We start from the raw sequence: 26,676 nt of genomic DNA, 5'->3' as shown, positions 1-26,676 counted from the left end.
CTATCTGAATTTTACACATTTTATTCATGTAACTTTTTTACACATTGGTCCGAACAGACAAGTTGAATGCAAAAATCAGACCGCATTCGTGTTGGTGTGAATAGGCCTTCACTCTTCAACTACACAATTCATTCATTGTTACAGGTACAGCAGAAATTTTTCATCTTTACCTTACATCTTGATCTAAATAAAACACAAATAAACTTGTTCTGCGATATTTAAAACAGGCTTTCATGAAACCCTAGATAGCATAGCACTTGTTATTAGCCATAATATATCTTAGCCTCAGCCTTAGGTGGCATGGCCACATACCTGACCATCTGATGCCCATTCTACACAAAACTTAAAAGAACTTTCTCAATCTGATAAGCTCGAATACAACATTTGTTTTAAGATCGCCTGGCAAAGTTGATACAATGAGTAAACACTAGATTTGCTAAAGTTTTCCGGGGTAAAAGACATCAAATCTTTGAAATATTCTCAGGTTTGTTTGTGGCACTTAGTATTATGTTAAATAGATCAACACTGTATATTAATCTTTGTTCAATCATAACTCAGAATTACAGATCACAACATCTAAACATATTTCCCTTTTTGTTTTATGTACAACCTTTCACTGAGAACACCAATATTTGAAATAATTTCTTTCCATACTAGTTTATTATTGCGCTATCGAAAGCGCACACAAAAACAAAGAAACCTGCAGTTGGTTGCTTTTCCATGCCAATCTCTTGGAACATGGAACTACTGCTTACTGTTAACTCAAAGTGTTGTGTCTCAGCCATTAGGCCTTTCCCACTGTGATTAAACATAAGGAGCAAGACTGCTTTTTCCTGTAGCTTTATTGTTCTGCTCAATATCACCTTTCAAGTTCTGAGGCCAATGAGTACTGTTGTCCATGGACTGCTGAAAATATATTTGAGCAAAACCAACATTACACTTGTATGATGAATCAGAACATAATCTGTGAATTCATCACAAAGCTAGTATTTTCATGTTCAGCTAACCAAAAAAAACAAACAAAAAAAAACACCACTTTACAATATACTCTGAAGGAAAAAAGAAGAAAAAAGGCAGGTTGCTGTAAGTTCACATCTGCATTCTAAAGTGAGGGTTGATAAGGACAGAAGACTGAGATATAATACAAAGGGGGAGCTGAGAAAAGCTGCGTGGCTTTGGTGGGCAGTTGCAATCCCTTTTATCCAACATCACCCACAGTTCCTGGGTTACACAAGTACATTAACAATCTCAGTGTGTCTAATTTCACACAATGTGGCACGCTCATCGGCTGCCACCAACATAACTCTATTGCTTCACACAATAAGCGACAAAGACATCAAACTTGGGAAAAATAAAAAATATATATGAATTTATATATATTTACCTCTATATATTCTATATTCTCTGAAACAGCAGGATTAAAAAGCAATCAAATGATAACCTGCAAAACGAAGCAGAGTCAAGTCCGAGGTTCTACCTACAGGTCAGTCAGCGCTCATGAGGAGGGAAGGGAAGGTGCAAAAAGTCAAAAAGCTTCAATCCTTTCCACGCAGGTTATGTAGTAATGAAGCAATTCTTTAAAACATGTTCCACACACATTCATCAGTCAAATATATCCTCAATTAAACCCAGTGATGATCCATAACCCCATACCAGGGGCTGCAGTGGTCTCACATAGCCAAGTTTATCAATTGTATCCTGGACTTGGGGCATCTGGCATTAGCAAACCTCACTCGAATTTGCAGCCGACTGGAAAAGGCACCACAGCACGTACATGGGTCCATCCCGCAAAACATCCTTGGTTTCAAAATTAACACCCACAGCCACCACAAAAAAAGTGAGAAAAACAGTTTATTGTATGATGTGTATTTTGTTATTTTTGTGTTTGAGTTTTTTTTTTTTTTTTAAAAACTGGAACTCCATTCTTTCCCTCATGTATTAGAAAAAAAGTGTTTGTAATGCTTTTGGTTGTACTGTGTTTCCATTGTGTTGTGACTCTTGAAAGACTGTCCGTTGAATCTCTTGGTTTCACTGGAACAAAAGAAACATGACTGATGTCTTGTGTAGAAAAGGGGCTCTTCTCTCAGGTGGGACGACTACCACGGGTCCTCAAGGTCAGCACCACTCTGCAGAGAAGCCACACAGAAAAAAACATCAGTTGGCAAAGGCATCAAATCAGCATTACCAGAATCAACCAAATCTACCTGCAAATCTTCTGTTATGAAAACATTTACTAAAAGTAATGAGAAAGTCTACATCATCGAATCTAATACAGGAAGTTAGAGTATAACCACCAAATGTAAGTGATTGGGATAATTAAAATACAATTATACAATTCAATTGGTATAAAACAAAGTCTTAGCTTTTAAATTTTGTCATTTAAAAAAAAAAAAAAAAATGTTTGGCTCTTTAATGTGTTGTGAGTCTTGTGACAAATCTCTGTAGCACCTCAGTTCAAGCAGCACAAGAACCAATCATCTCTTCCTACTAGTTATAGCACAAAATAAACATGAATGAACACCAGAAGGTATGCTGTTTCAACTGCAGAAAGACGTCAATACACAACATTTTTCAAGTTCAGGTCTACTGACGTCTACTAACTTCTCCTGTCTGGTTTGTTTGTCTGACAAAATGGCGGATTTGGCAAAACGATTGGTCAGATTGCCTGTCGATCAAACTCCTAGCGAAGGGTGAATTGCCCCTGGTCTCCCATTTTCCACTAACCATTACTGTCAATACTGAACCTTGAAACAAGTATTGTTAAGTTCTTGTTACCTTGTCTAATATTTAATTTCTATGAGTGGAAAACCAGTGATTTAATCATTTCTACACTGCAAGATCAAAGAATTAACTGTGTTGTACAAGGCACAGACACGATTTAAAAAAAAATAAAAAATTATTGGGATTATCAGATCCTGCATTTTTGATTTTGATGTTTCTTCCTCTACTGTGATGATATCTCCTTCTCTTCTCAGAAGCCAAAGATACACATCTGCATCACAGAGAAAAGGATGCATGCGCAAAGCATCAACATGAAAGACTGTGGAAAAATTGATCCAGGCCCTTGTATAATGGCCGATTAGAGATTAGTGAATAATATTTCTGTTCTCTAATATAATTACTTTTCAAGAACACATCTAGGTAAGCCATTTCATGCCACAGATCATACACATGCAGGACTTGAAATCCAAGTTAAAAACAAGTCATCTGCATTCATTGACAGGAACACTTTTGCTTTGGTAATGTAAACACAAAAAAAAAGTGAATTATCTACAGGGCTTGAATATTTAACAGGTAAAGTGTAATATAAAACTACTTTGAAAGTTTGGTCACACTTCAAACTGCATAAAACTAACACATATCAGCAAACCAGCAATAAAATAAATGGAAAATTCCCTCCTCAACCATCAATGCATTCATAAGATCAGTACATATGGGGTGGAGTGAGGGTGTGTCACAATTTTCAAACAAACTCTTCTGTAGAAAGCTTCTTTTTCTGCAGAAATCATTAGTATCAATTAGTAATCAACTTACCAAATGAAACAGGTGGGCTGCATTAATCAAAGGGTGAACACATACATCATTAGTTCTGTTAATGTGTATTACCTCTTAATGTGCCTCAAACTAGGTGTGTTCTGGATATGAATCCTTTGTTTGTGTGTGTAAACTATGAATCCTTTATGTCTGTGTGTGTAAACTACATCCATTTGATCAAGAATATGATTGCTAAATGTTCATCTGGTTGTGAAAAACATGTTATCACTGAGAAACACAAGCATCTAGTCTACTCCTCACAACAAGCTAACAAAACATCACTCGCTGATGAGGCCCAGGGATGTCAAAAGTACCAAATTGATACTAAAATTTAAAACCTATGTAAATGCTGTCTAACAGTACTGCTGATTTATATTATAATAAAATGAATCAAAACACAATATTGGCAGGAAAATTGTTTTATTAATGTTAACTCAAATAATTACTTGGAAAAATACTTTTGAGCTATACTTGAAAGCGAAAGTTTGGGGTTGGTAAGATATTTTTAATGTTTTCGCAAAAGTCACTGATGCTCAAGGCTGAAACTATTTGATGAAAAAAAAAAAACAATATTCTGAAATTATTACAATTTAAAATAGTTTAAAATAGTTTTCTATTTTAAAATGTATTCCTGTAAGGAAAGCTGAATTTTCAGCAGCCTTTATTTCAGTCTTCTGTGTCACATGATCCTTCAGAAATCATTCTAAAATGCTAATTTGCTGCTCAAGAAACATTTCTTATTAATCTCAATGTTAAAAACAGTTGTGTCACTTAACTTTTTTTCTTTTGTGGAAACTGGTACATTTTTTCTGGACTCTTTGGTGAACAGCAAGTTCAAAAGAACAGCATTTATTTGAAACAAATCTTTTGTAACATTATAAATGTCTTTACTGTCACTTTTGCTGAATAAAAGTATCAATTTCTTTAAAAAAAAAACAAAAAAAAAACTTTTTAATGGTAATGTACATTCAATCGTTTCAGTTTAATTTGTTAATATATGAACTTTAAATAAAGGATTGTGTTCAATAGATTAGTTGTTTCTGTGGTATCGAAAATCTATCAAGAATCCTGAAATTTGACAGGCACCGTTATCAACTACTGAAAATTTTGGTATCATGACAACCCTAATGAGAGTCCAAGAGCGTAGAGAACACCATCTATCTATCTCTCTATCACTCTCTCTCTCACACACACACACACACACACACAAACACACCCACAAACCACATACAGTATCTCACACCCCTCACATTTTTGTAAATATTTTATTATACAATGCTACAATGTAAAGTAGTGAGTGTACAGTTTGTACAACAGTGTAAATTTGCTGTCCCCTCAAAATAACTCAACACACAGCCATTAATGTCTAAACCGCTGGCTACAAAAGTGAGTACACCCCTAAGTGAAAATGTCTAAATTGGGCCCAATTAGCCATTTTCTCTCCCCGGACCGGTGTCATGTGACGCGTTAGTGTTACAAGGTCTCAGGTGTGTTAAATTTGGTGTTATCTCTCTCACTCTCTGATACTGGTCACTGGAAGTTCAACATGGCACCTCATGGCAAAGAACTCTGAGAATCTGAAAAAAAGAATTGTTGCTCTACATAAAGATGGCGTAGGCTATAAGAAGATTGCCAACATGACAACGACCCCAAACACCTCTAAGACGACCACTGCCTTGCTAAAGAAGCTGAGGGTAAAGGTGATGGACTGGCCAAGCATGTCTACAGACCTAAACCCTATTGAGAATCTGTGGGGCATCCTCAAACGGAAAGTGGAGGAACGCAAGGTCTCTAACATCCACCAGCTCCGTGATGTTGTCATGGAGGAGTGGAAAAGGACTCCAGTGGCAACCTGTGAAGCTCTGGTGAACTCCATGCTGGAAAATAATGGTGGCCACACAAAATATTTACACTTTGGGCCCAATTTGGGCACTTTCACTTAGGGGTGTACTCACTTTTGTGGCCAGCGGTTTAGACATTAATGGCTGTGTGTTGAGTTATTTTGAGGGGACAGCAAATTTACACTGTTATACAAGCTGTACACTCACTACTTTACATTGTAGCAAAGTGTCATTTCTTCAGTGTTGTCACATGAAAAGATATAATAAAATATTTACAAAAATGTGAGGGGTGTACTCACTTCTGTGAGATACTGTATATGTTGGATGTCCAGTAGGAGAAAAACACTTGGATCAAAACGCCAGCTTTGTCCAAGTAGTGTCCAGACCAATACTTGAGAATGTGTCACACTAAATAAACACTAAGACACATTCTCCTGAGGTGTTTGCCTCACACACACAAACAACAAGACAGATATACAACTGCAGGCTTTACAACATGCAATCCCCAGTACAGCTTCGCCAGATGACACATTGAGTAGTGACATCATCATCATCATGAGACATGGCTGAAGAGTTCATTACAGCATATTAGCAAACCTATTTATAAGCTATTAAAATAACATACTTATTAGGTTACTAATCATGTCTGATTCATCATGCTTACAGGATGATAATTCTCAGTTCATCTCCTTGATGGGATATAAGGAGTGTTTGTGATATGGTGATCTCAACCGCTGTGCTTTGGGCCAGAGGATCATTTGAATGAGCTCATTACAGCTGTGATTTGAGCAGGATGTTTTACTCTCTGCAGTAAATAAATTGCGAGCAGGCGAGTGGGATGGAGAGAGCAAATACTCTGAGGAGAGAAAGTAATACTGTGTGACTCTTGGTTGAAGGTTGTTAATACCAGGTAAAAACGAGTCCAATGAGCGAGGCGCAGAACAAGGCAACGTCTCATGATGAGAAGAATCCAAAGGTCAAGGGGAAAGGTAACATTTCTACACATCTACCTTTTTAATGGTAAGACCAGGGGCTAAATGTACAGCTGTGAACACACCGGGAGGTTCTAGGCCTTTAAAAAGCCAGACTCTATTCATACTTACACCATCCTCTTCTCTTTGGGGGTTCAACCGGTTATACACTGCTTCAATAACACTGTGCCTGCAAAAAAAAAAAAAAAAGCAGACGACGTATTAGGAAAAAAAAGCAAAATATTTTTGGGTACAGACAGGGTATACAAGTTATAGAGCAAGATTCAAAGTCAAGCTGTATTCTTCTGGGTCAAGCCTACTTGAGATTGAACCTGCAAATGTTGTGTTAGCACTCCAAATCCTTCAACATTAGGCGCATAACCCTGTGTCCTGTAAACGTGTTTGTGCAGGTGTGAACCTCTCTGTGGTTTGTAACCGTGATATTTACTTACTTGCTGGCAAGGCCGCCCCCTGGTGGGAGATTAGGGATGCTTTCCTGGGACAGGGTGCTCATGACATGCACCAGCTCAGGCACACCTTCTTCCCCTGCTTTCTCTATGAGCTCTGATTAAGAAACAGAAAGGATAAACCACAAGTTAAAGCTTGCTAAATATTTATTTGACTGTTCCAGTCAATGGAACTCTACAATGAAGGTATGCATAGGACTTCATGTACAGTGCTTGACAAATTTATTAGAACACCATCCAATGTAAGGTTTGTGCCACAGCTGCCCTAAACTAAAAGTATTGGTGATTACCAAAATAATTTTTTTATGTTTCTGTAATGGTCAATCCACACCAGTATGTGTAAGCTCTTTAATCACAGTAGTGTTTCTAATGCTAAAATATAAACATCGTTGGGATTTAATGGATTCAAAGATAGATCGCACAAAAGTTATCAAAAGCTAGTCTTTGGGAACAACTAGAAACTATTTGGAAGTCAATAACAACAGAGACTATGGAAAAGTACATAAAAACAAAGCTGTTGTCAAGGCCAATGGAGGCCATACAAAACAAAAATAAAATATATAATTTTATGTGTGAATAAAGACTATTTAGTTGTTTCAGTTTATTTGCCTAATAAATGACAATACAACACGTTTTTGACAGAATCCTAAAATATTTGTGTTTTCTCTTTATTATGATAGGTGGCCTAATAAATTTGTTAAGCACTGTATATGTGTACAGAGAAATGAGCAATGCATTATGGTTACTAGTGTAGAGCACTGGGGTTATTCGTTTGTTTTTTTGTTTTTTGGAAAAAGAGAAATGAGAGATAAAGACACAGAAAGAAAGAAGGAAAGAAACAACAGAGACACTGCGAGACAAGAGTGAGACTCTAGAAGGAAAGCCTGTGGCCCAGTTGGGCTGCTCTGGGCGGCTCCAGGCCTGTTGCCAGTTAGATGTTCAGCCAGCACATTCCTCACCAGAGCAGCAGTGCCGACGACTCCCTCAGGCCCTCTCAGCACCCAGCCAAACATTACAACAACGTTACCCCAACCTTTGCCCAAAACTCAAGGCCAAGAGTTTACATAACCTCCAAAACCCTACAAAACTAACAACCACGTGCAAGAATATGTCCAATGTCCAATACAGAAAGACAAGGCCAGTGGAAAAGAAAAAAGTAAAAAGAAACGGCTATCGAGAGATATTAAACTAGAAAAAAAGGAAGATGAAAGGGGGTGGAGACAGGATAGTATGTTCAAGATCACAAGTGAAAAAGTGTGGGGGAAGAGGACATTTCTCTTTAATAAAATGCATATATTCTGAAATTAATTAATCTGGACTGTTATACAGTGGCCTCAAATATTTGGAAACTTAAAATATATCAAAGCAAGTGGCATCTGCAAACAAAAATGCTTGACCTTTCCTCAATACTAACTTCACTTGTCTTTAGTGATTTTTTCAGAGAAAAGCACTGACTGCTCTTGGCAAGATAACCTTCACTGTATATTATTTAGGAATTTCAATATAGAGTTACCAATTTGATTCAGTTTCACAAGCTCTTGATTCAATTACAATTCAGATTCATTTGGCTATATTTGGGTTGTTATGTCCATTTTGCTTCTCTGTTATGCTGTAAATTATAGAGGGCAGTGTTTCAAACCTGTTTCAGATTGACATTGAACTATTTGTTCGTGAATATGGCTCCACTGGTGGAATTGTAAGCAGGAGCTATCTAGAAGTTTTAAAGCTGAGTAAGGGACATGCATGCCCAGGAACAGATGTATGAATGCTCTCAAACTGCAGTGGACAAAATAGGTATCGTGTGGTGAACCAATGAGCTCTTCTGTTTCTCACCTTCCACACGCGATTCAAGGTACTTGTCCAACTCGGCATCTCTCTTTACCGCCTCCTCTGACACCTGGGGTGCATTTGGCAAACAGACTAATACAACACTCATATTATCTCGACTTCCCTGAAGGAGAAAGAAGAAAAAAGAAAATAATCTCACCTAAGAATAAAACATTCATGATACATAAGAAGCTGTCACACAAGTGAGAGTAAGGAACTGTACCTTGTGTAGACAAGTATCCACAACCTCATTGCACACTCTCTCCAGGTCGTCCGTCACCTCCAGCCTCGATCGCACAAAGGCACAAAGCTCCTCGTTGCTCATCACATCCCAGATACCATCACACGCCAGCACTACAAATTCATCCTCCGCATCTGACCGAGCAATCTCGAATACTTCAGGCTCCGGAGACACAAGCTGCTCTGTGGGACCCTTGCCCTCTACACATTTGTAGTCATAGTCACCCAGTGCTCGGGATACAGCCAGCGATCCGTTAACCCTCTGGATCATCACAGAGCCACCTGCATTCTGTATACGCTCCTTCTCCCGTGGATCGCAGGGTTTATGGTCCAGTGTGGAGAAGCAGACGTGCGCGTTGCGGCAGAGAAGGGCACGAGAGTCCCCGCAATTAATGAAGTAAAGATGTTCCGGAGAGAGTAGCACAGCCACCGCTGTGGAGCCGCTGCGGTCCATGCCGTTCCGCAGGTCTGTGAAACTGCGCATGTGCTCGTCGATCCTCAAGAAGCCAGCGCGGATGCCCCTCTTGACCGCGTCTATGGCTGGAGTCTCAGGCGCCGGAGCGCCGGCCTTCCGCAGTTCATCTGCCGACCCCGCGGCGACGATATGTTCCAACAGGTGTTTAGAGCAGTAGTTAGCAACACGTGAACCAGCGTGACCGTCGTAGACTGCAAAGAAGGACCAGTCGTCCAGACCGTGTGGCAGACCTACAGCTGCAGTGTGCGCATCCTCCATCTCCACCCTCCATCCCTGCATGCTGCTGAGGCCAAAACGCAGGCCGTTCCCCTCTCCATGGGCATTATGCTTCTCTGTTTTGGGTTTGTCTAAAAACGCCCCCATGGCTCAGGCCACCGTCTGCAGAGATAGAGAAACAACCATTGAGTAGGTAGACAGCAAACACTGAAGACAGTATGAAAAAGACATGGGAAGTGCTTGACAAAAGAAACATATGATATCTACAGCTTAAATGCATAAGCTAACGTTAAGCATCCCCTCACACTGCATCAACACTGTAGCACCACACCAATAGACCTGCTTCAGACATGAAGATTAAAATTAGAGGGGGAAAAACCCAGCACATATGGTCCAAAAACACCCACTGCTGATTGAACACAAATGTGGAAGGTTTAGTCTTAGTGCTCAATAGACGGATTTCTATTAACAACAAACTTTGAGTGAAATAAACATGTAGAGATTCTTGGCCCTGAAGCCACAGAGTGGGTGTAGCTTCTGAAAATCAACAAACAACAGCCCAGATAATCCAATTGCCTGTGTAGGGCTGCTTTACTGCTATAGCAGTGTAACCTGCACTGCTATTCAAGTGTTAGCCACCAAAAAATACATATTACACGGCTCTGTAAAAGCAGTGCTGCTTCATTCAAATTCTGCAATCAAATATTTTTGTATATTTGACCAATTTTATACACTGTACAGTATTTCTTGTGCATTTATTTGCTCAGTAGAAGTGTAGTAAAATGGATAATGTAGTCATCTCATCGGGACATTATTGCAAAATGGTAAAAAAAAAAACCCACAGCTTCACATTAGGTTCCTGACCACCCGATGAGGGTTTATTTTGTGATAATGACCGGCTGACTGTACATTATGCCTTACACATTTTTAGCTGACTGAACTGTATGTGATGAGAGAGAAAGACTGGGAGCCACAAAATAACACTGACAAATAGTCAACAACATTCCATTGTTTTGTCTGCACTGACTGCATATAAACATGCATATACTGTGAAAAGTTGATCAAATTCAAAGTATCACGGTATTGAATTACATTACAAAAATAGGTTTAAAAGACAAATAAAAGATTGTTTTAAACTGAATAAAGTAAAAAATAATATCTAGAAAAAAAAAAACAATAATAAAGAATCAGAACAGTTTCAAACAATATTTAAAGGGGTTATAGAATTCAGAAACCCTTGTTATTAGCGACACTGGTGGCCATTAAGTGAACTGCAGCCAGGAACTTACTGCTCATGCTCACACTTGTCCACGATTCAAGTACAAGAGACTGAACGTGATTTAAAGTTCTTTTTCATTCTTCGCTTAGAAGTAAAAAGAAGTTGGAAATAGCTTTGTTTGTTATACTTTTAACAAACATCCAGACTAGGGCTGTTGAAGGAATTTCCCTTGCAGTGATTTTGAGTGGCTCAATATCGCGATATTATCGCCATATTACTACTATTTTGCTATATAAATAAGCATGCTAGGCTATTATATTTATAACAGCTAGTTCTAAATTCTCAAATCTGATTGGACAAGAGGCTTCCAAAAGTGCTGATATTTCAGAAGAATCAGCAGTAGCGCATGTCTCTGCACACACCAGACAGGCTGTCAGTCAGTGCAGTTACATTGTTACACCAGTAGATGGTGGCAAGGGACTGTCTTTATGAGTGAGTCATCATTAAACAGTTTATAATACGCTTAATGAAACAAGGTGTTCAAATTAATTTAAATGAGTGCCACTTCAAAAGGCTCAAGCTGATGTTTCTCTTCATAGAAATCAATGGCATTTATTCATTGCATTGAACAGAGCTGACACCAGTCATGGGAAATCCCCTTAAATGTTGAAAGGATACTGCAACAAAGATATCCCTTTTTTTTTATCTTACAGCTGATGGAAAACAGATTTTTTTCACAAATTTGACTTGAAGGACAGACGCAAGTAATCGCACACGCTCAGTTCCCCTGTCGCTGTCTGCGCTCTGTGTGTGTGTGTGTGTGTGTGTGTGTGTGTGTGTGTGTGTGTGTGTGTGTGTGTGTAGGAGCTGCCTGAGCCATGTCTGCACCTCAAGCCCCGTTCACACAGCCAGAGTCACACGGCAAAGTTAAGAAAAGTTTTAACTTTATGCAAATGAGCAGCGAATTTCACAAGCTACAAACAACAGGAGTGAAGACTGGAAGTGGAGCTCGCACATCACCATCTTGAGTGCAGGCAAGACAGGACAGAGAAACACATTGATGGTTGTGTTTTTAATTTTATGATGCAGTGAGCAGTTGATTATTAGGGACAAGAATAACTGATTATCAAATTCGAATGACGTTTTAGTAATTTTTGGCAGTATGACTGAGTTTAATTCGTTGATTGATTTATCACTAATCTTTAATGCACTGATTTAATGCACTGAGCACTGCTGTAGTTTATATAACACTCTCCAACAGCATAAGGCTACTTTTAATTCTTTTATGTCTAATTCCTAGTCAAATTAGAATGATATCCTAGTTTTACCAGCAATATATATCATTTGTGACTGCATTTTCTAAAGAGCAGACGAGATGAAACAGGAAGCACGATAGGCTAAAATGTTTGTGAAATTCATTTTTACATCATGCAGTAAGTCGATATAGTAATTATCGTGACAGATGTACATGTAAATATGTGCTGTGCGCTTTCCTCTCAATAACAAAATAAACAATAAAAACAGTTTTTGTTCAGACCAACGTAAAAATCAGACCGCATTTCAGACCGCATGGTCTGTGTCATTCAGCACGATTCCGCCTATCCCGCCTTCACTAATCGATAACAAATTGTGATTGAAAGCATGCAGTTCGCAATGTGTGGGTTGTCATCATTAAATTTTTATTTATTTATTTTTTTTAAGTATTTCCACACCCCTGAGGCTGACATTGTTTCTGCTGCTGCCGTCGGAGTCTCTGCACGGAAAATTCTGTCAGTTACGTCACGTGAGGTATCGGTCTTTGGTATCGGGGGTATTTTTACGAGTACGAGTACAAGTACAAGTACAAGTACATGAGCTTGGTATCGGTGCATTCCTAGTTTAATGCATTAAAAATATTTAACACAATTAAAGCAGTATCCGTTTTTCTGCGTTATACTGCGTTTGATTTTCAGTTTAAATAAACGTTAAGTTAGCCTATTTGTTATTATTAGGCCTAGCATGGTGTATTCTTACTCGTTTTGTTAATAAACTTTCTATGTTTAATAGAAGCGAGTTTGTCGTTGTACTGTTTTGTTGCTGTGTTTTTCAGTTTGGATAATAACCAACCATTCAAAGTTCATAAGCGATTTAAAAAAAAAAAAAAAAAAAAAAAAAAAAAAAAAGAGGTGGAGGCCCTGCCCCCTGGTGACACCGGTATTACCGGTGTTGTCACATATTGATTAACCGGTAGGAAAATTTTCTCACCATCACATCCCTAGTGAACATGTCTATTTAAACACAGTAAATCAAAAACAAGACACAGGAACGGTTCACTCAAAGTACTAAGAAATGCCAAAAAATATATTATATCCAGTTGCTAACACCTAATTTTGCCCAAACCCTACTTCTTGCTTCAACACAAACAGTATAAAGGTGAAGCATTTGAGGTTTACTGTGTCCCTAGTGTTGACATTCTTCTGTGATCGCCTTATTCATTCTTAACATCAGTAGTATAACTGCCACTGAAGTGATTGTAGAGATTACACTTCTCACCCAGCAGGAAAAAAGGATTTGCTCTCCTCAGATGAACTACCTCTTAAGACTAAAAGTCAAGCTGTGACATGTAGCTGTCTGGACTATTTCTACTTTCCAGATGAATCACACTAGACAGTGGACATCCAAATCTGATCATATTTTTTAAATCAAAACAGAATTCCCCTTGTCTTTTGCCGATGAGGCAGCTGGTTACTGTGGCGAGTAACATCTATATGAAAGCTCCATCCAGAACCTATGTACCCATGCAAAACCACACATGCTAAGAAACTGGTCAGATTTAGTGAGGAGGAGACAAACTCAAGGATCCATTTACAGGGTAGAGTGAAAGTGACCCTATTTACTCATGCCGTGGTGACCTCTGTATCACAGGTTTGATCCAACAGTGCTAGCAGTGTTCTGGAACTCAGAGCTCACAGTCAGCCAACGGTGAAAGGAGGTCAGCCACCCTGCCAGATTAGTCACACGACAGCTCTTTTTGTCCACAGGTTACAGCTTCAATTCTCAGCAAACATTACACAAGTACACAAACGTACAACAATTTCAAGTCCATTCAAAATGGGGACAAATAGTTTACTGTGAAAATGTGACTACTGCATAAGCTATTCAGGTCCAAACTAATCAAACTAACATGCAAGTATTGTTTTTCCAGCAAAGCACACAATCTTTTATAGTTAAAGCTTTAACAACATGTTGTCTAATGAATAAGAAGTATTTTCATTAATTTAAACCTCACAAGCTTAAACACGTAACACAGTAACAGCTCTTGGTTCAATTTAAGTCTGGAATGACAAAACAAGGGCTTGCAGTTCATGGAGTTCATTCAATGATTCTTAAGACTGATTCAAGCCAGTAATCCTTGACTTCATGAGTCTTTTTGACCAGTTTATTTCAAGAAGAGTTCATTTTTATAGAGTCCATTTTTAATCAGACTACACTGGTGGCACTGCATGTTTGTATTAAAGTATTTTTGTTATCTCATCACATTCAACTCACTTTCAATTTAATTTAGTAAGTAAAAACTTTATTTTGGTGTGGTAAAAAAGGGCATGAAACACTGCAGTGTAAAATAAAAATAAAGTTCAGTTGCGGCCTTAATTTCATAAGTCATTTCAACTTAAATTATATTAAACTGACTTAAATTATTTGAATCTTGTATAACTTATAAAAAAAAAGCTGAAAATTGCTCAACTTATACTAATGAGTTAATGTAAAAACATATGTGGTCATGACTTATTGATCATAACATTTTTTACAGTGTGGCTGTATGTAATGGCTGCCCCTGTGAACATACAGATTACAACTTTCAGAGCAGATGTAAGCTGCTTTGGCCCCAGTAAGAACATTACAAACACACAAGAATAGATTGTGTTGTGGAGTACAGCTCTCAATTAAAAATTGAAAGACACGGTTGAAGTTTTTTTTAAAGACCGCAATTTTAATGTGTCACAATGCAAAACATCAGGATAAACTGATTAAAAATGAATACACAAATTAAATTTATGGGTCAATGATGTGACAGGTCCAAAGGCCTTAATAATAATAATAAAAAACAAAGATATGTTATCCAAAATATGTAAGGTAGTACAACTAGATCTCTTTTATTGAAACCAAAAGGTTTTAATTATATTTTGCTACATATAAAGGTATTTCAAAGATTTGAAGTGTCAAAAGCTCATTCGGTTTAACCGTCCAAAGGCCAATACAGCCATTTCATTTGTGATTAAAATATCTTAAAATGTAATAAATTTATATATTTATTATTCTGGCATGATTTTATAACATCATATATCAACATAGTGCAAAATGGTATTAAAATTATGTGTAGAAGTTGTTGCTTTGTTATGAGAGAAAAAATGTCTGGAAAAATGAATTTCATTGATGTCATTCGGAGTAACCAATATAAAGGGACCATTTTGGATCAAGTCATGCGGTCAATATCATGTGACAGGATGTGACATTCAGACACCTGCAAAGGACCACATGGTCATGAAGCAAAGTAACTAACTCTCTTAACTATCTGAAAAATTCATGTTTTCACTTGCTTATACGCATGTCCCAAAACATCAGGTCATTCGGTACAACCGCTATAAAACATGGAAAATGCTGTTAAAAAAAATAAAAAAAAACCTTATACTAAATATAAAATCTTTGATTGTCCTTTTGCTAGCTAGATATCAGCCTGTTAACATTGTTTGAAAATATCGTCATTCTGTATAACCAAAAGTGTCATTCGGTAAAACCAAAATTTTGGTTAAACCGAATGACTTTTTTGGTGACAAATTTTATCCATCTTGTAAAAAATGACAAAAGCAGTGTTAATTGATTATAAAAACCACAATCTCATTATTAAGACTTAATAAAACTTAAAAATTATATCTCCATTATGTTTTTTTTTTTTTTTTACACTTTTAAAAACCTTATTCGTCAATGACCTTTAATATGTGACAGAACATCAGATCAGATTTTCCTAGATTAAGTTTCCTAGATTAAAAATGGAAATTTACAAATAAGAAAACCAGTGAATTGTCAATTTAATCAATTCACTGTCAACCCAGGCACAATATAAAATGTGTAGACATTGGTAAAATCTCCATTTATCAGGACAGTAAAGACTGCAAAAGTCCTACAGCTGCCAAAGGAAAATCAAGTTAACTAACCACAAAAACATTTCAAGCAATTATGCACACAAATGATTTTCCCACAATTTTCTCAAAATATTTTGGTGGAACCGTTCATCCAACTGCTGCTGTTGGTGATTCCAGGAAATCATTCAGTGAAAGTGTGTTCATGTGTACAATAAAAATGATTTCACATTTAAGGTTTATGTGCTAATTTGTGGTCGCACTAGGAACATGTTGATGAATTCTTCTATTCACCATTATTTCACAGTGTTGCGAAATTAAATTGTGGATCCAGTCAAGAGGATTATCACATGATCAAAGTTTAAAAAGGTCTAGATGACAAACATAAGAGACCCCGCTATTGCTCAGCAAGCTGCAAGTATGCAATGATGTCACATAACAGCATGTCTGAGCTGGCCACACCTCACGCCTACCGCACTATAAATAAACGCAGATAGGATTGCATACAAACCCCCATCCTTTTACCCAGATCCTTCAGCTAAGGCTCAAACTCTCAAGTTTTCATCAATGGGAAGCTACTCTAAAGCAGCCAAAGCTAGGACCATCTGCATCATGAGAGTGCACATGTATCTGTAATATAATTTTGGCCATTCAACCCAAAATTAAGGGAAATAAATAAGCCACTTTCTCGCACTCTCAAATTAATAGAAGTCTTAAACCTGAATTTTTCTGCAAGTGTGCTTGCTTAACTGGGTAGCCCCTAAAAAAGTGACCCTAAATGTGGAACCCTGAGCAATCTTGATCATTACATTTGGCATTAAATAAGTATAAGAAACAAGAGTGTAAAATGTATGCATAAAATGTTTTTTTTTTTTTTCCCCTGTATGTACAGTACATGTACCTTGAAATGTGCTCTAAGGATCCATTTTTGTTCCAAAAAGCTACAACCGTCCTGAGCTGAGATATTGAGGTTTTTGCACAGCCCTGTATAACCAAAATTAGTTGTGGGCCATGACACAAAGACATTTGCTGGGGTTAAAACAAGTAAAATAAAAATAAAAAAACTGGTGGTTTTGCAATACCAATTCAAAGAGGTAATCACTCAAAAAAAAAAAAAATTAAAAAAAAAAAAAAAAAATTAGTAAAATTAAAATAGTCAAGCAATCTCCATTGGACCACTTGAGATAGATTAACCCATATAATAGTACATAAAAGTAATTAAAAAAATAAATAAAAAAAGAAGTCCACTTTCTTATGCACTTGTATAAACGATAGCGTTTAATTGGAAACAGCTTCCAGCACCTGTGCCTTGACTCCAGATTAGCCATGCTTTGATCATGTGCTCTGTTTAGCATCACAGTAAACTAAAAGAGCCCAGATGATAATAACTCATTGCCTATGAATGTGTGCGGATCCAGAGGGCACACTGTGCCAAAGCACTAAAACAAACAAATAAAACGCATCCTGTAGAGACAGGAAGTGGGCTAGACCTTTGAAGAGTATTTCAATGTTGGGACCCAACAAAAGGAAAAACAATCTGGTCCTCATCGACTCTCTATTTCAGACCACCTGTGCCCAACAGTGACTTTCATCCACCATCACCCACGTCCCCTTCATCATTCTAAATCATGATATCTTCATTACAGACAGGAAAAAGGCATTGTGGCCAATGAATTAAAAATAAAAATAAATAAAAAAACGCCAGCACTGACCAGGCGGTTCAGGCTGTCACCCAGAATACATTTTCATAACAACCGCCTCTTATCAAGCAGGAACGAATCTAAAGCAGTCCTAGCCAGCCAGACTCTAGGAATTCTATTAATATCCCACATTACCAGATCCGTTCGCTAACATGGTGAGTCAGTTTATGACCATAAAAAGATCCTTACCTGACCTAACGCTGGCCTGCATTCAAGAGTTACACGTCCAGATGACAGGTTGCTCATTCAAGATTTCCACATTCCAATAAAGTGAAGAGAGCAGTTGAACACACTCCTGAGATCTATGGCACTGCAATGATGTAACCATTGGACCACTGTCATATGTTCCGTTTCCATGCCTACAGCGCCTGGAGTGGCAGCTAAGAGTGGTTTCTATGGTAACAGAGAGCTTCAACAGGGCACTTCAGTGCATCTTTCCTGTGACCAGTCCCTTGGAATTGCAAGTGCAGCGAGATAGCCGACAAACCAAACTAGCATTGAATTTTATTAACTGAACGGAAACTAGGAACAGCTGGCAAAGTGCAGTGTTTGGAAATGAACAAAGTTGTGAGACAATTACAATAACGTGTGAACATATCCATTGCTAGGCTTCACGCACACCATGTGCTCCTTGCATGTGAAACTTTAAAGGCCAGTGTATCAAATGTCACAGCCCCTAAACGGGCAGTGAGTTGTAAACTGCTGCACTGGCCTTGTGTTGCCTTATTTATGGAGCCCTAAGGACAAACAAACTTATTACATCAATACAAGAGCAGCTGCATCATTACAGCTGATTCACAAACGAGCAAAGGTGTATTTTGAGATGTATTTTAAGACTCTAACAAGACAAGTGCCTGCAACCAATGACAAAATGACGATCCTTTGACTCAGCGTTTTTTTGGCTTTTGAAATGGCTTGAATTGGCTTTTATTTATTTTTTTACAAATGCCATTTGGACCAAGGTCCCTATTTTAAAAACATTGTCAAAACTTTAAAGGTTTTAAGGCTTTAAATGCTTCCCAAACTATCAGGCTAAAGGGCAGTTCACACCAAGGACGATAACTATAAAAATAATTATAACTATAAAGTTTTAAAGAGGTCATGATATGGATATTTTTATTATTTTAATGTTCCTTGAGGGCGGCTCCTGTAAGGATTGTCAGTAAACGGCCAATGTTATGATTGCCTAGCATCATTGCATAGGAAACCGTATCAACGCCCACTTGCTATTCCACACAAGTAAGTGTTTTGAAAATATTATCCATATAAAACCATCATTCATCATCGGTCAACAAAAGTTTCTTTGGAACTCTGTGCCTTGTTTACAAAACAATCGGCAGTCAAATTCTTAGAGCAAGTATAATCCTCTGACGCAACCAATTAAAAATAAACCATACACTTGGTTCCTGATGCTGGTATCCTTCTGAAGTCTGTACAGAGACGCTAACAAGCCATTTAAACGTGTCAAAGCGAACGTTTGTTTATGCTTCTATTTACTCTTCTACAGGGCTTTTCACACTGTGCTTTACACTTATCGTCATTCTATACACCGATTTTAACCCCGAGTAAAGGAGCGTTTCATACTTGTAATTTAGATGCGGGGTTAGCACTGCTTTTTACCCGGGGTTATGAAACCCTGCTCCGGAGCAGGGTTAGCACCACTTTTGCGGTGTTAACTCCGCACTGCGGTGGCAAACTTGTACATTCTAACATGCGGTGTTAGAATGTTACAACTAGATGCTTAGCAACCAATATACATTTTTTTATATATATATATATATATATATATATATATATATATATATATATATATATATATATATATATACACACACACACGTGCTTTGGGTAGTCATGGAAACACCGCCCAATGTATATAAACAGTTGTTTCTGCGTATGACAGGAAAAATGTCAAACGGCGATGGAAAATGCGACAATTGGAGTGAAGAAGAGGCATTCTTACCTTTAGAGTTCGAAAAGTTCATTCAGAGAGAAAACTTGGACGCGCCAAGGACGCTATAAGGACGTGCAATGCTAGAGCCTTTATGTAAACAGGTCACGTGCTGCGTTTGTCAGTAACACTGACACCGCGAATATTCAGACAAGGACTTTAACCCCAGGCATAGTATGAGCAGTGTGAAACGTGAATAAAGATAACCCAGATTTAAAGATATAATGATAGCCAGCAGCCATATCACCCTGTAGCCCAAGACTGGTTGCCCACTGAAGCTAAGCAGGGCTGAGCCTGGTTAGTACCTGGATGGGAGACCTTCTGGGAAAACTAGGTTGCTGCTGGAAGAGGTGTTAGTGAGGCCAGCAGGGGGTGCTCACCCTGTGGTCTGTGTGGGTCCTAACACTCCAGTATAGTGATGGGGACACTATACTCTCAAAAAGCACCGTCCTTCAGATGTGACGTTAAACTGAGGTCCTGACTCTCTGTGGTCGTTAAAAATCCCAGGACGTCCTTCGAAAAGAGTAGGGGTGTAACCCCGACATCCTGGACACATTTGCCTATTGGCCTCTGTCCATCATGGCCTCCTAATCACCCCCATATACTGATTGGCTTCATCACTCCGTCTCCTCTCCACCAATAAGCTGGTGTGTGGTGGGCGTTCTGGCGCAATATGCCGTCGCATCATATAGGTGAATGCTGCACATTGGTGGTGGTTAAGGAGATTCCCCCTTCCATATGTAAAGCGCTTTGAGTACCCAGAAAAGCGCTATATAAATGTAAGGAATTATTATTATTAATTAACCCAGGATTCTATTTACCTGGGGTTTAAAATGACCAAGGGTTAACTTGGTGTCTGTATACTATATCCAGTGTAGACAGCGTCAGTGATTTTAATGGGTTCTATTTACTGCTTTTGACATCCGGTGTAGGCAAGTGTCAGCCGTTGAAGTGTTAGTTCACCCAAAAATGAAAATAATGTCATTTATTACTCACCCTCATGCCGTTCCACACCTGTAAGACCTTCGTTAATCTTCAGAACACAAATTGAGATATTTTTGTTGAAATCCGATGGCTCCGTGAGGCCTACATAGGGAGCAATGACATTTCCTCTCTCAAGATCCATAAAAGGTACTAAAAACATTTAAATCAGTTCATGTGAGTACAGTGGTTCAATATTAATATTATAAAGCGACAAGAATATTTTTGGTGCGCCAAAAAAAACAAAATAACGACTTATTTAGTGATGGCCGATTTCAAAACACTGCTTCAGGAAGCTTCGGAGCATTATCAATCAGCGTATCGAATCATCGCGTGTCAAACCGCCAAATCACGTGACTTTGGCGCTCCGAACCGCTGATTCGACACGCTGATTCGACACGCTGATTCATTATGCTCCGAAGCTTCCTGAAGCAGTGTTTTGAAATCGGCCATCACAATATAAGTCGTTATTTTGTTTTTTTTGGTGCACCAAAAATATTCTTGTCGCTTTATAATATTAATATTGAACCACTGTACTCACTTGAACTGATTTAAATATGTTTTTAGTACCTTTATGGATCTTGAGAGAGGAAATGTCATTGCTCCCTATGTAGGCCTCACGGAGCCATCGGATTTCAACAAAAATATCTCAATTTGCGTTCCAAAGATTAACGAAGGTCTTACGGGTGTGGAACGGCATGAGGGTGAGTAATAAATGACAGAATTTTCATTTTTGGGTGAACTAACCCTTTAAGCGACTGAACGCCAGGTGGTGCATGGTGTGATTAAGTATAACTACTAACTAGTATAACTAGTATAACTGCTCTGGAGGCAGACATATGCAAATGCATTTGCCTGTGTGACATTACAAGTCCCCCAATATCCATGTTTTTAGTGCTTGAATAATAAAATGCTTTGTTTATAATAAGGAGGACGTTTTAATCTAGAGTTTTAGAAAGTTTAAGTTTTAGAAAACTTGTAGGAAGTTTCAATGGTACAAAGACCACTTGCGTGTCAAAAGATCTAAGAAAATTTTATTTATAATGTCATGAGTCATGACCCCTTTAATAATCATTCTAATTCTATGAGAATAGGGAAGTCCACAATACAGCTATGACAATAACAGAGGAACAATATAGCTGGAATCACTTTTAGAGCAATTTTTCTGGCTGATAAATGATAAAAACATTGACAACTAACCAGAATCCGTTTAACTTTTTCAGCCTGACTGAATTTAAAGCAGCAACATAACTGCACTGCACACTCAAATTAAACAGAACGTTATTATCGGCACTAACATAGTTATCGTTATAGTGTGAATGGACCTCAGCTCACCATTTCAATGAAAGCGTTTTCAAAGCACCTTAAGAATGCAATTAAACACAATGGTATAACCGATAATGGTATAACACACTGATTTTGATAATAATAACAAACAAGTTTATAAAAAAAAAAAAAAAAAAACAATTCTCACAAATATGGCATTTCTGGTCCAAAAATAAGAAAAGGCTGTTCTAGGATAACTTGTAGACTACAAACATAACCCTTAATTTGTTCACAGACTTTAAAATGTAACTGCAAGCATAATGGAAGAGTCTTAAAGTTTAAGGAATTAAAATTTAGCAGCTCAGTTAGCTACTGTCTTTGATATATCAGTCTGCATTCATTAACCAGACCCCATCTCTCAACCCTACAGGACTGCAACATTTCCAGAGACTCCTTATAGTTAAACCTGTAGAGCAGAAGTCAGATCAGTCTGCATGGATCAGAATCAAAAGGCAAAATGTAAATCAATGTGGTTTTTTGGTACAAGGTCACGTTAGATATGGATCCAAGGAGTGCAACATGACTTCTAATGTAATCTTCCTATCATTAATCAAAGAGTTTGCAAACATCAGCAGGTCACCTAAAGGTTCAGAGGGATTCCAGATAGTGGGGTTAACAAGCTAACTCAATTTGTTAATCCACTCATGAGATGCATGCAGTACTTGATTAGATACTGTGCAAAGGCTTTCAAGAAGGATAGATCAAGCAAACAATGATACATCAATACGGCCCATTTGATCCCAGGTAAACTACTATCAAAGCTTAGTGATGTCATATCTGTGGTTCTAATCGCCTTCAAAAATGAACACTATCAAGCTCTCGGCTCTAGACTTTTATGATGAAGAGCTCAAATGCCAGTATCTAAGGTTAAGGTTTGATACTCTATGGAAGTACATTAATGTAGACATTTCTAGAATCTTTAATTGGACCGCACATTGGCAGTGTGTTGGCCAAGCGCTCATATCTGCATTCACACATACAAGTATGTTTCTGGACTAAATCATATAGCCGTAGATATAGTCTACATTCTGGGGGCATGACTTTAGCGCTGGGGAAAACATACCCCAGTTGCCTTAGTTACCCATTCATTTCCCTGAGGAAAACAAATATCAAACAGATTCTGGAATATTCATTTTCAGCTATATAAAAATGTATTCAATTTTAACAGGTAACGATATCTCAGCAGCAGTGATGATCATACCTATTACTTGAGAAACCCGACCAAGGCAAGCCTACCATCAACCAACAAACCTCTCACAAACCATGCCTATTATCAGTGGCCAAGCACTCCATAAACTTTCAGAGTTATTTTAGGTCCTCGCATCATCTGCGCCCATGCCAATGTCTGTGTAAGGTGCCATTAGGGAATGAGGCAGGAGAAGACCTTTGCGTGATATATGGGTGGCAAGCTGCATAGCCTAAAAACTAACGTGGAATACAAAGACCTACTTTAAAAGCCTTTTGATGAAACCATCAGTACACAGCAGGCAAAAGTCCAAAATCACAGTGAAAAACAAACTTTACTGCTTGGGTAAACATGAAAGGAATTTTACTTTGACAAAAATGGAGTGGTGCTCATCAGTCTAAGTTTTATTCTACTATGCAGTTACATAAAAAGACTACTAGATAAAATCATACAAGAAATTAAATGCTGATTCACTTTACTTATGTTTTTCACTCAAACCTAGTTAAGGATGAATATAAGTGAGACAATGATTTCAAAATCCTTCCAGAAATAGTGTCTGCAAGTTTCTGTTTTAAATCTGTGCATTCTTGCTGAATGCAGCTCTGACCAGACGCTTGAGAGTATTGTGCAATTACCCAGGTGTTGCACATATCTTGAACATGCTGGATGCCACCTAAAATATATAGTTTGATCATAAACAGAAGCTCAACCGAACCTGATTGACACGTGAGAACAAACCTCTTGCGTAAGCTCAAACGTGATGCGTAACACACAAGAATGAACCTCATTGGTTCTCGCACACATCAAGCAAACTTGCTTGAGCTTCCGTTTACCACAACTGCTGTGTGTGTTGATGAATGTTTATATGTGAATATAAGCCTAAATTCAATCTGTTCATCATATAAAGCAATCATATCTCTTCAGAAAATTTGGACTAAACTGCTCAATTCATGTGGATTACTTTCACGATCTCTTTATGAACTTTTTGAAGCGTCAAAGTGTCAGTTGCATAGCAGTCTATGGAGGGACAGAAAGCTCTCAGATTTCATCAAAAAGATCTTCACTTGTGTTCCGAAGAAAAGCCTTACGGGTTTGGAACATCATGAGTGTGAGTAATAAGAATTTATATTTTTGGGTGAACTATCCCATAAAATCATGAAAGTCTTGGGAAATGGAAAGTTAACACAAAAAATACAAAATCATAATCTGAACAAGTCAAGTCAATTTTATTTGTTTAGACCAACTGGGTGTTTCGATTAATCTGCACCGATAACGATTGCTGGAACTGATTGCTTGCTGGAGTGGCTGAGAAGGGTCTGCTGTCATTATACAGTATGAGAGCAGCCTCTAGAGGCAAAATAAAAACTATCACTAGCTATATTTCCATCCAAAGTTGCGAATTTAACTTGAGCGCAAATTTCCATCCAGTGAGTCGAAGAGAGCAAAATCATCACTTCCTAATAAACTGAAGCTAAATATCACTAAAAAAAAAATGGAAGTTGCTGCAGTAGAAGCCACTGTATATAATCATTTTTGTGTATTATAAATTACTTGCGCCTCAGAGCACACAGATGAAACCCAATCAACGCTGTCATGTTCTCTTGCATTCAGATCTCTGGTGTTTGTGAACGCAATTGTGTGAGGCGCTTCTGGGAGGGAATTATACTGAACCACTTTAATGACAGACTTGGCTCAGGCATTACAGAATGACCAAAACAACGAGATCGGTCTGCTGGTTGGTCCAGTTATGCCGTACCATCGCAAAGTCACATGTCTTTTTTGATGCGCATCAAGGAATTTATTCGGTAAAAGTGTTTCCATCGTAGTTTATGCACACGTTTTCGTATCACATAAAAAATTATCCTACTTATTAGAACACATAAGTTTATGCGCATTTTTAGAATTTATGAGCATCTTGGCATTTCCATTCAGCGTTTTATTTTATGCAATATCCCAAAATGCACATAAAAATAGGTGGATGGAAACAGCTACTGACGCCTGTAGAGTTTGTTTTGACACGAGGCTGTGCGCTGCACAGAGCTGGACACTTCAAATGCAGATTTATTCATTTTACTTTTGATTATTTGTACCACGAACTTTCAATTGATTCCATTTGTTTGAAAAATGCTATCAAAATTCAAAAACTGAGGGCAAAAGCTACAATAAATAAAAAAAAAATAATTGCATGTAATTTCCGATAAAAAAAAAATCTGTTCTAGACCTAGTCATACATATCACATCATGAGTGGATGTTCATTCAATTTATATACAAGGATGACACCGTATATGTTTAAATTAAGGCCTTCAAGTTAATTTTTGACACTGATAACAAGCTAACATGGCCTTGTTTTGTGCACTAACTGGGGGAGGAATAACTTAAAAAGCCTGTATTTACATCTTATAAGGTTAAAAAATAACCATGAGTAATTAAATGCCAGGACTGTTGTTGTCTTTGGAAAGAGTGTTTTATGCAAGAATTAATGGGCTGTGTGTCAAAACCTATTGAGCTACCCACGTTGACAGCATCTAGGACACCATAGGCGTCTTTTTACGTTCAAATCGAAAACCTACGATACCCAAATATGCTGCCTAGACTGGCAATTTACTAGGTTTTGCGACACAGCCATTAACAGGTCCTTTAGCAGGCAGAAGTACGGGCTCACTGACTGGCCCTTGGTGCAGCAGTTACAAAACACGTCCATCCCGGTAGATAACGCTAGCTTGCTAGTTAAGTCTGACAAATGTGGTGTAACTTACGTTTCTCTGATTGAAATGTCCTCTCCAGAAGACGCCACGTTCCAGGCGGCCGTCAAATGTGCCTTTATGATCGAGAACACACTCGCTGAACATCGATATTTTGAACGTTGGTGATATTAGCTCGTCTCGACTACAGGAGCTAAAGGTAAACCCAGCTAGCTGGCTAGCTAATGCGGTTAAATTCACACGGTCAGTTCTGCCCTCAACGGTTCTCGGCTTGGATTACGAGCTGTAACGAACATCTTTGATACGCATTTTCACTTCGGCTCAACGAAAAAACAAGTGCGACCAGAGTTTGTTATCTGAGTTGAATTTCGAGCCGTGTTAGCGTTTCTAGCTACATGTTAGAGATAGGTTACGTGCACTACTCAGTGCCATTGACGGCCGCGCGCTTGGGTTCTGTGGGATGGGAGGGGCCATCGCCTCTGTGATTGACATCATTATGCTGAATAAAGGGTGAGAATAAAACCCCTTTGTTTTGGATCAGATATCATGAATCTTCCATTATGTTCTGTATCTTGGTTAATAATATATAAATAAAGTCTCAAAGTACGCTTTACCCTGGTGAAAAAGAAGTAGCCTACACTTTGGCATTCTTTAAAAAAAAAGTACTTACGAAAATAATACTTTTTTCACTTAAGTAGAACTTAAGTACATCTTTATGGCCTGGTTTTACATACAGGGTTTAGAATAAAGCAGGATTAGACCTTAGTTCAATTAGGATATTTAAGTGGCTTTTATAAACGTGCCTTAGAAAAAAAAGAAAAAAAAAAACATTACAGATGTGAATCTTGACACAAAACAATGGCACTGGCATATTTAAAGATATGTCAGTGCAAGTTGCTTTTAGTTAAAACAACTCAAACAT

At 38.0% G+C, this 26,676-nt stretch overlaps 1 protein-coding gene across 3 annotated transcripts; it reads right to left on the bottom strand.

The window, feature by feature from the left end:
* Window positions 1-5: 5 nt before the first annotated feature.
* On the bottom strand, window positions 6-26,223 carry ppm1ba (protein phosphatase, Mg2+/Mn2+ dependent, 1Ba). 3 transcript variants are annotated; one of them, XM_051916576.1, is made up of 7 exons: window positions 25,809-26,223; window positions 8,864-9,733; window positions 8,647-8,764; window positions 6,799-6,910; window positions 6,479-6,536; window positions 3,535-3,551; window positions 6-2,126 (listed from the first exon to the last, which is right to left on the bottom strand). In XM_051916576.1, coding segments are annotated over exons 2-7 (1,161 nt in total). In that variant the 5' UTR covers window positions 9,719-9,733; window positions 25,809-26,223; the 3' UTR covers window positions 6-2,125. The 3 variants fall into 3 exon arrangements, with proteins under 3 accessions (XP_051772536.1, XP_051772534.1, XP_051772535.1); XM_051916574.1 differs by lacking the exon at window positions 3,535-3,551 and having other exon boundaries at window positions 25,809-26,222; XM_051916575.1 differs by lacking the exons at window positions 3,535-3,551; window positions 25,809-26,223 and adding an exon at window positions 17,797-17,949.
* Between the last annotated feature and the right edge of the window lie 453 nt (window positions 26,224-26,676).

Source organism: Ctenopharyngodon idella, chromosome 13 (assembly GCF_019924925.1).
Source record: "Ctenopharyngodon idella isolate HZGC_01 chromosome 13, HZGC01, whole genome shotgun sequence".
Lineage (NCBI taxonomy): Eukaryota > Metazoa > Chordata > Actinopteri > Cypriniformes > Xenocyprididae > Ctenopharyngodon > Ctenopharyngodon idella.
Note: the sequence above shows the minus strand (reverse complement) of the source record. Positions and strands in the feature narration are given on the sequence as shown.

Coding starts and splice junctions, on each gene's coding strand:
- ppm1ba (XM_051916574.1), bottom strand. CDS start 9,718: ATGGGGGCGTTTTTAGACAAACCCAAAACAGAGAAGCATAATGCCCAT. Junction 8,765..8,863: donor TGGATACTTGTCTACACAAG/GTACAGTTCCTT, acceptor TTTCTCCTTCAG/GGAAGTCGAGATAATATGAG. Junction 6,911..8,646: donor CCTTGAATCGCGTGTGGAAG/GTGAGAAACAGA, acceptor TTTCTTAATCAG/AGCTCATAGAGAAAGCAGGG.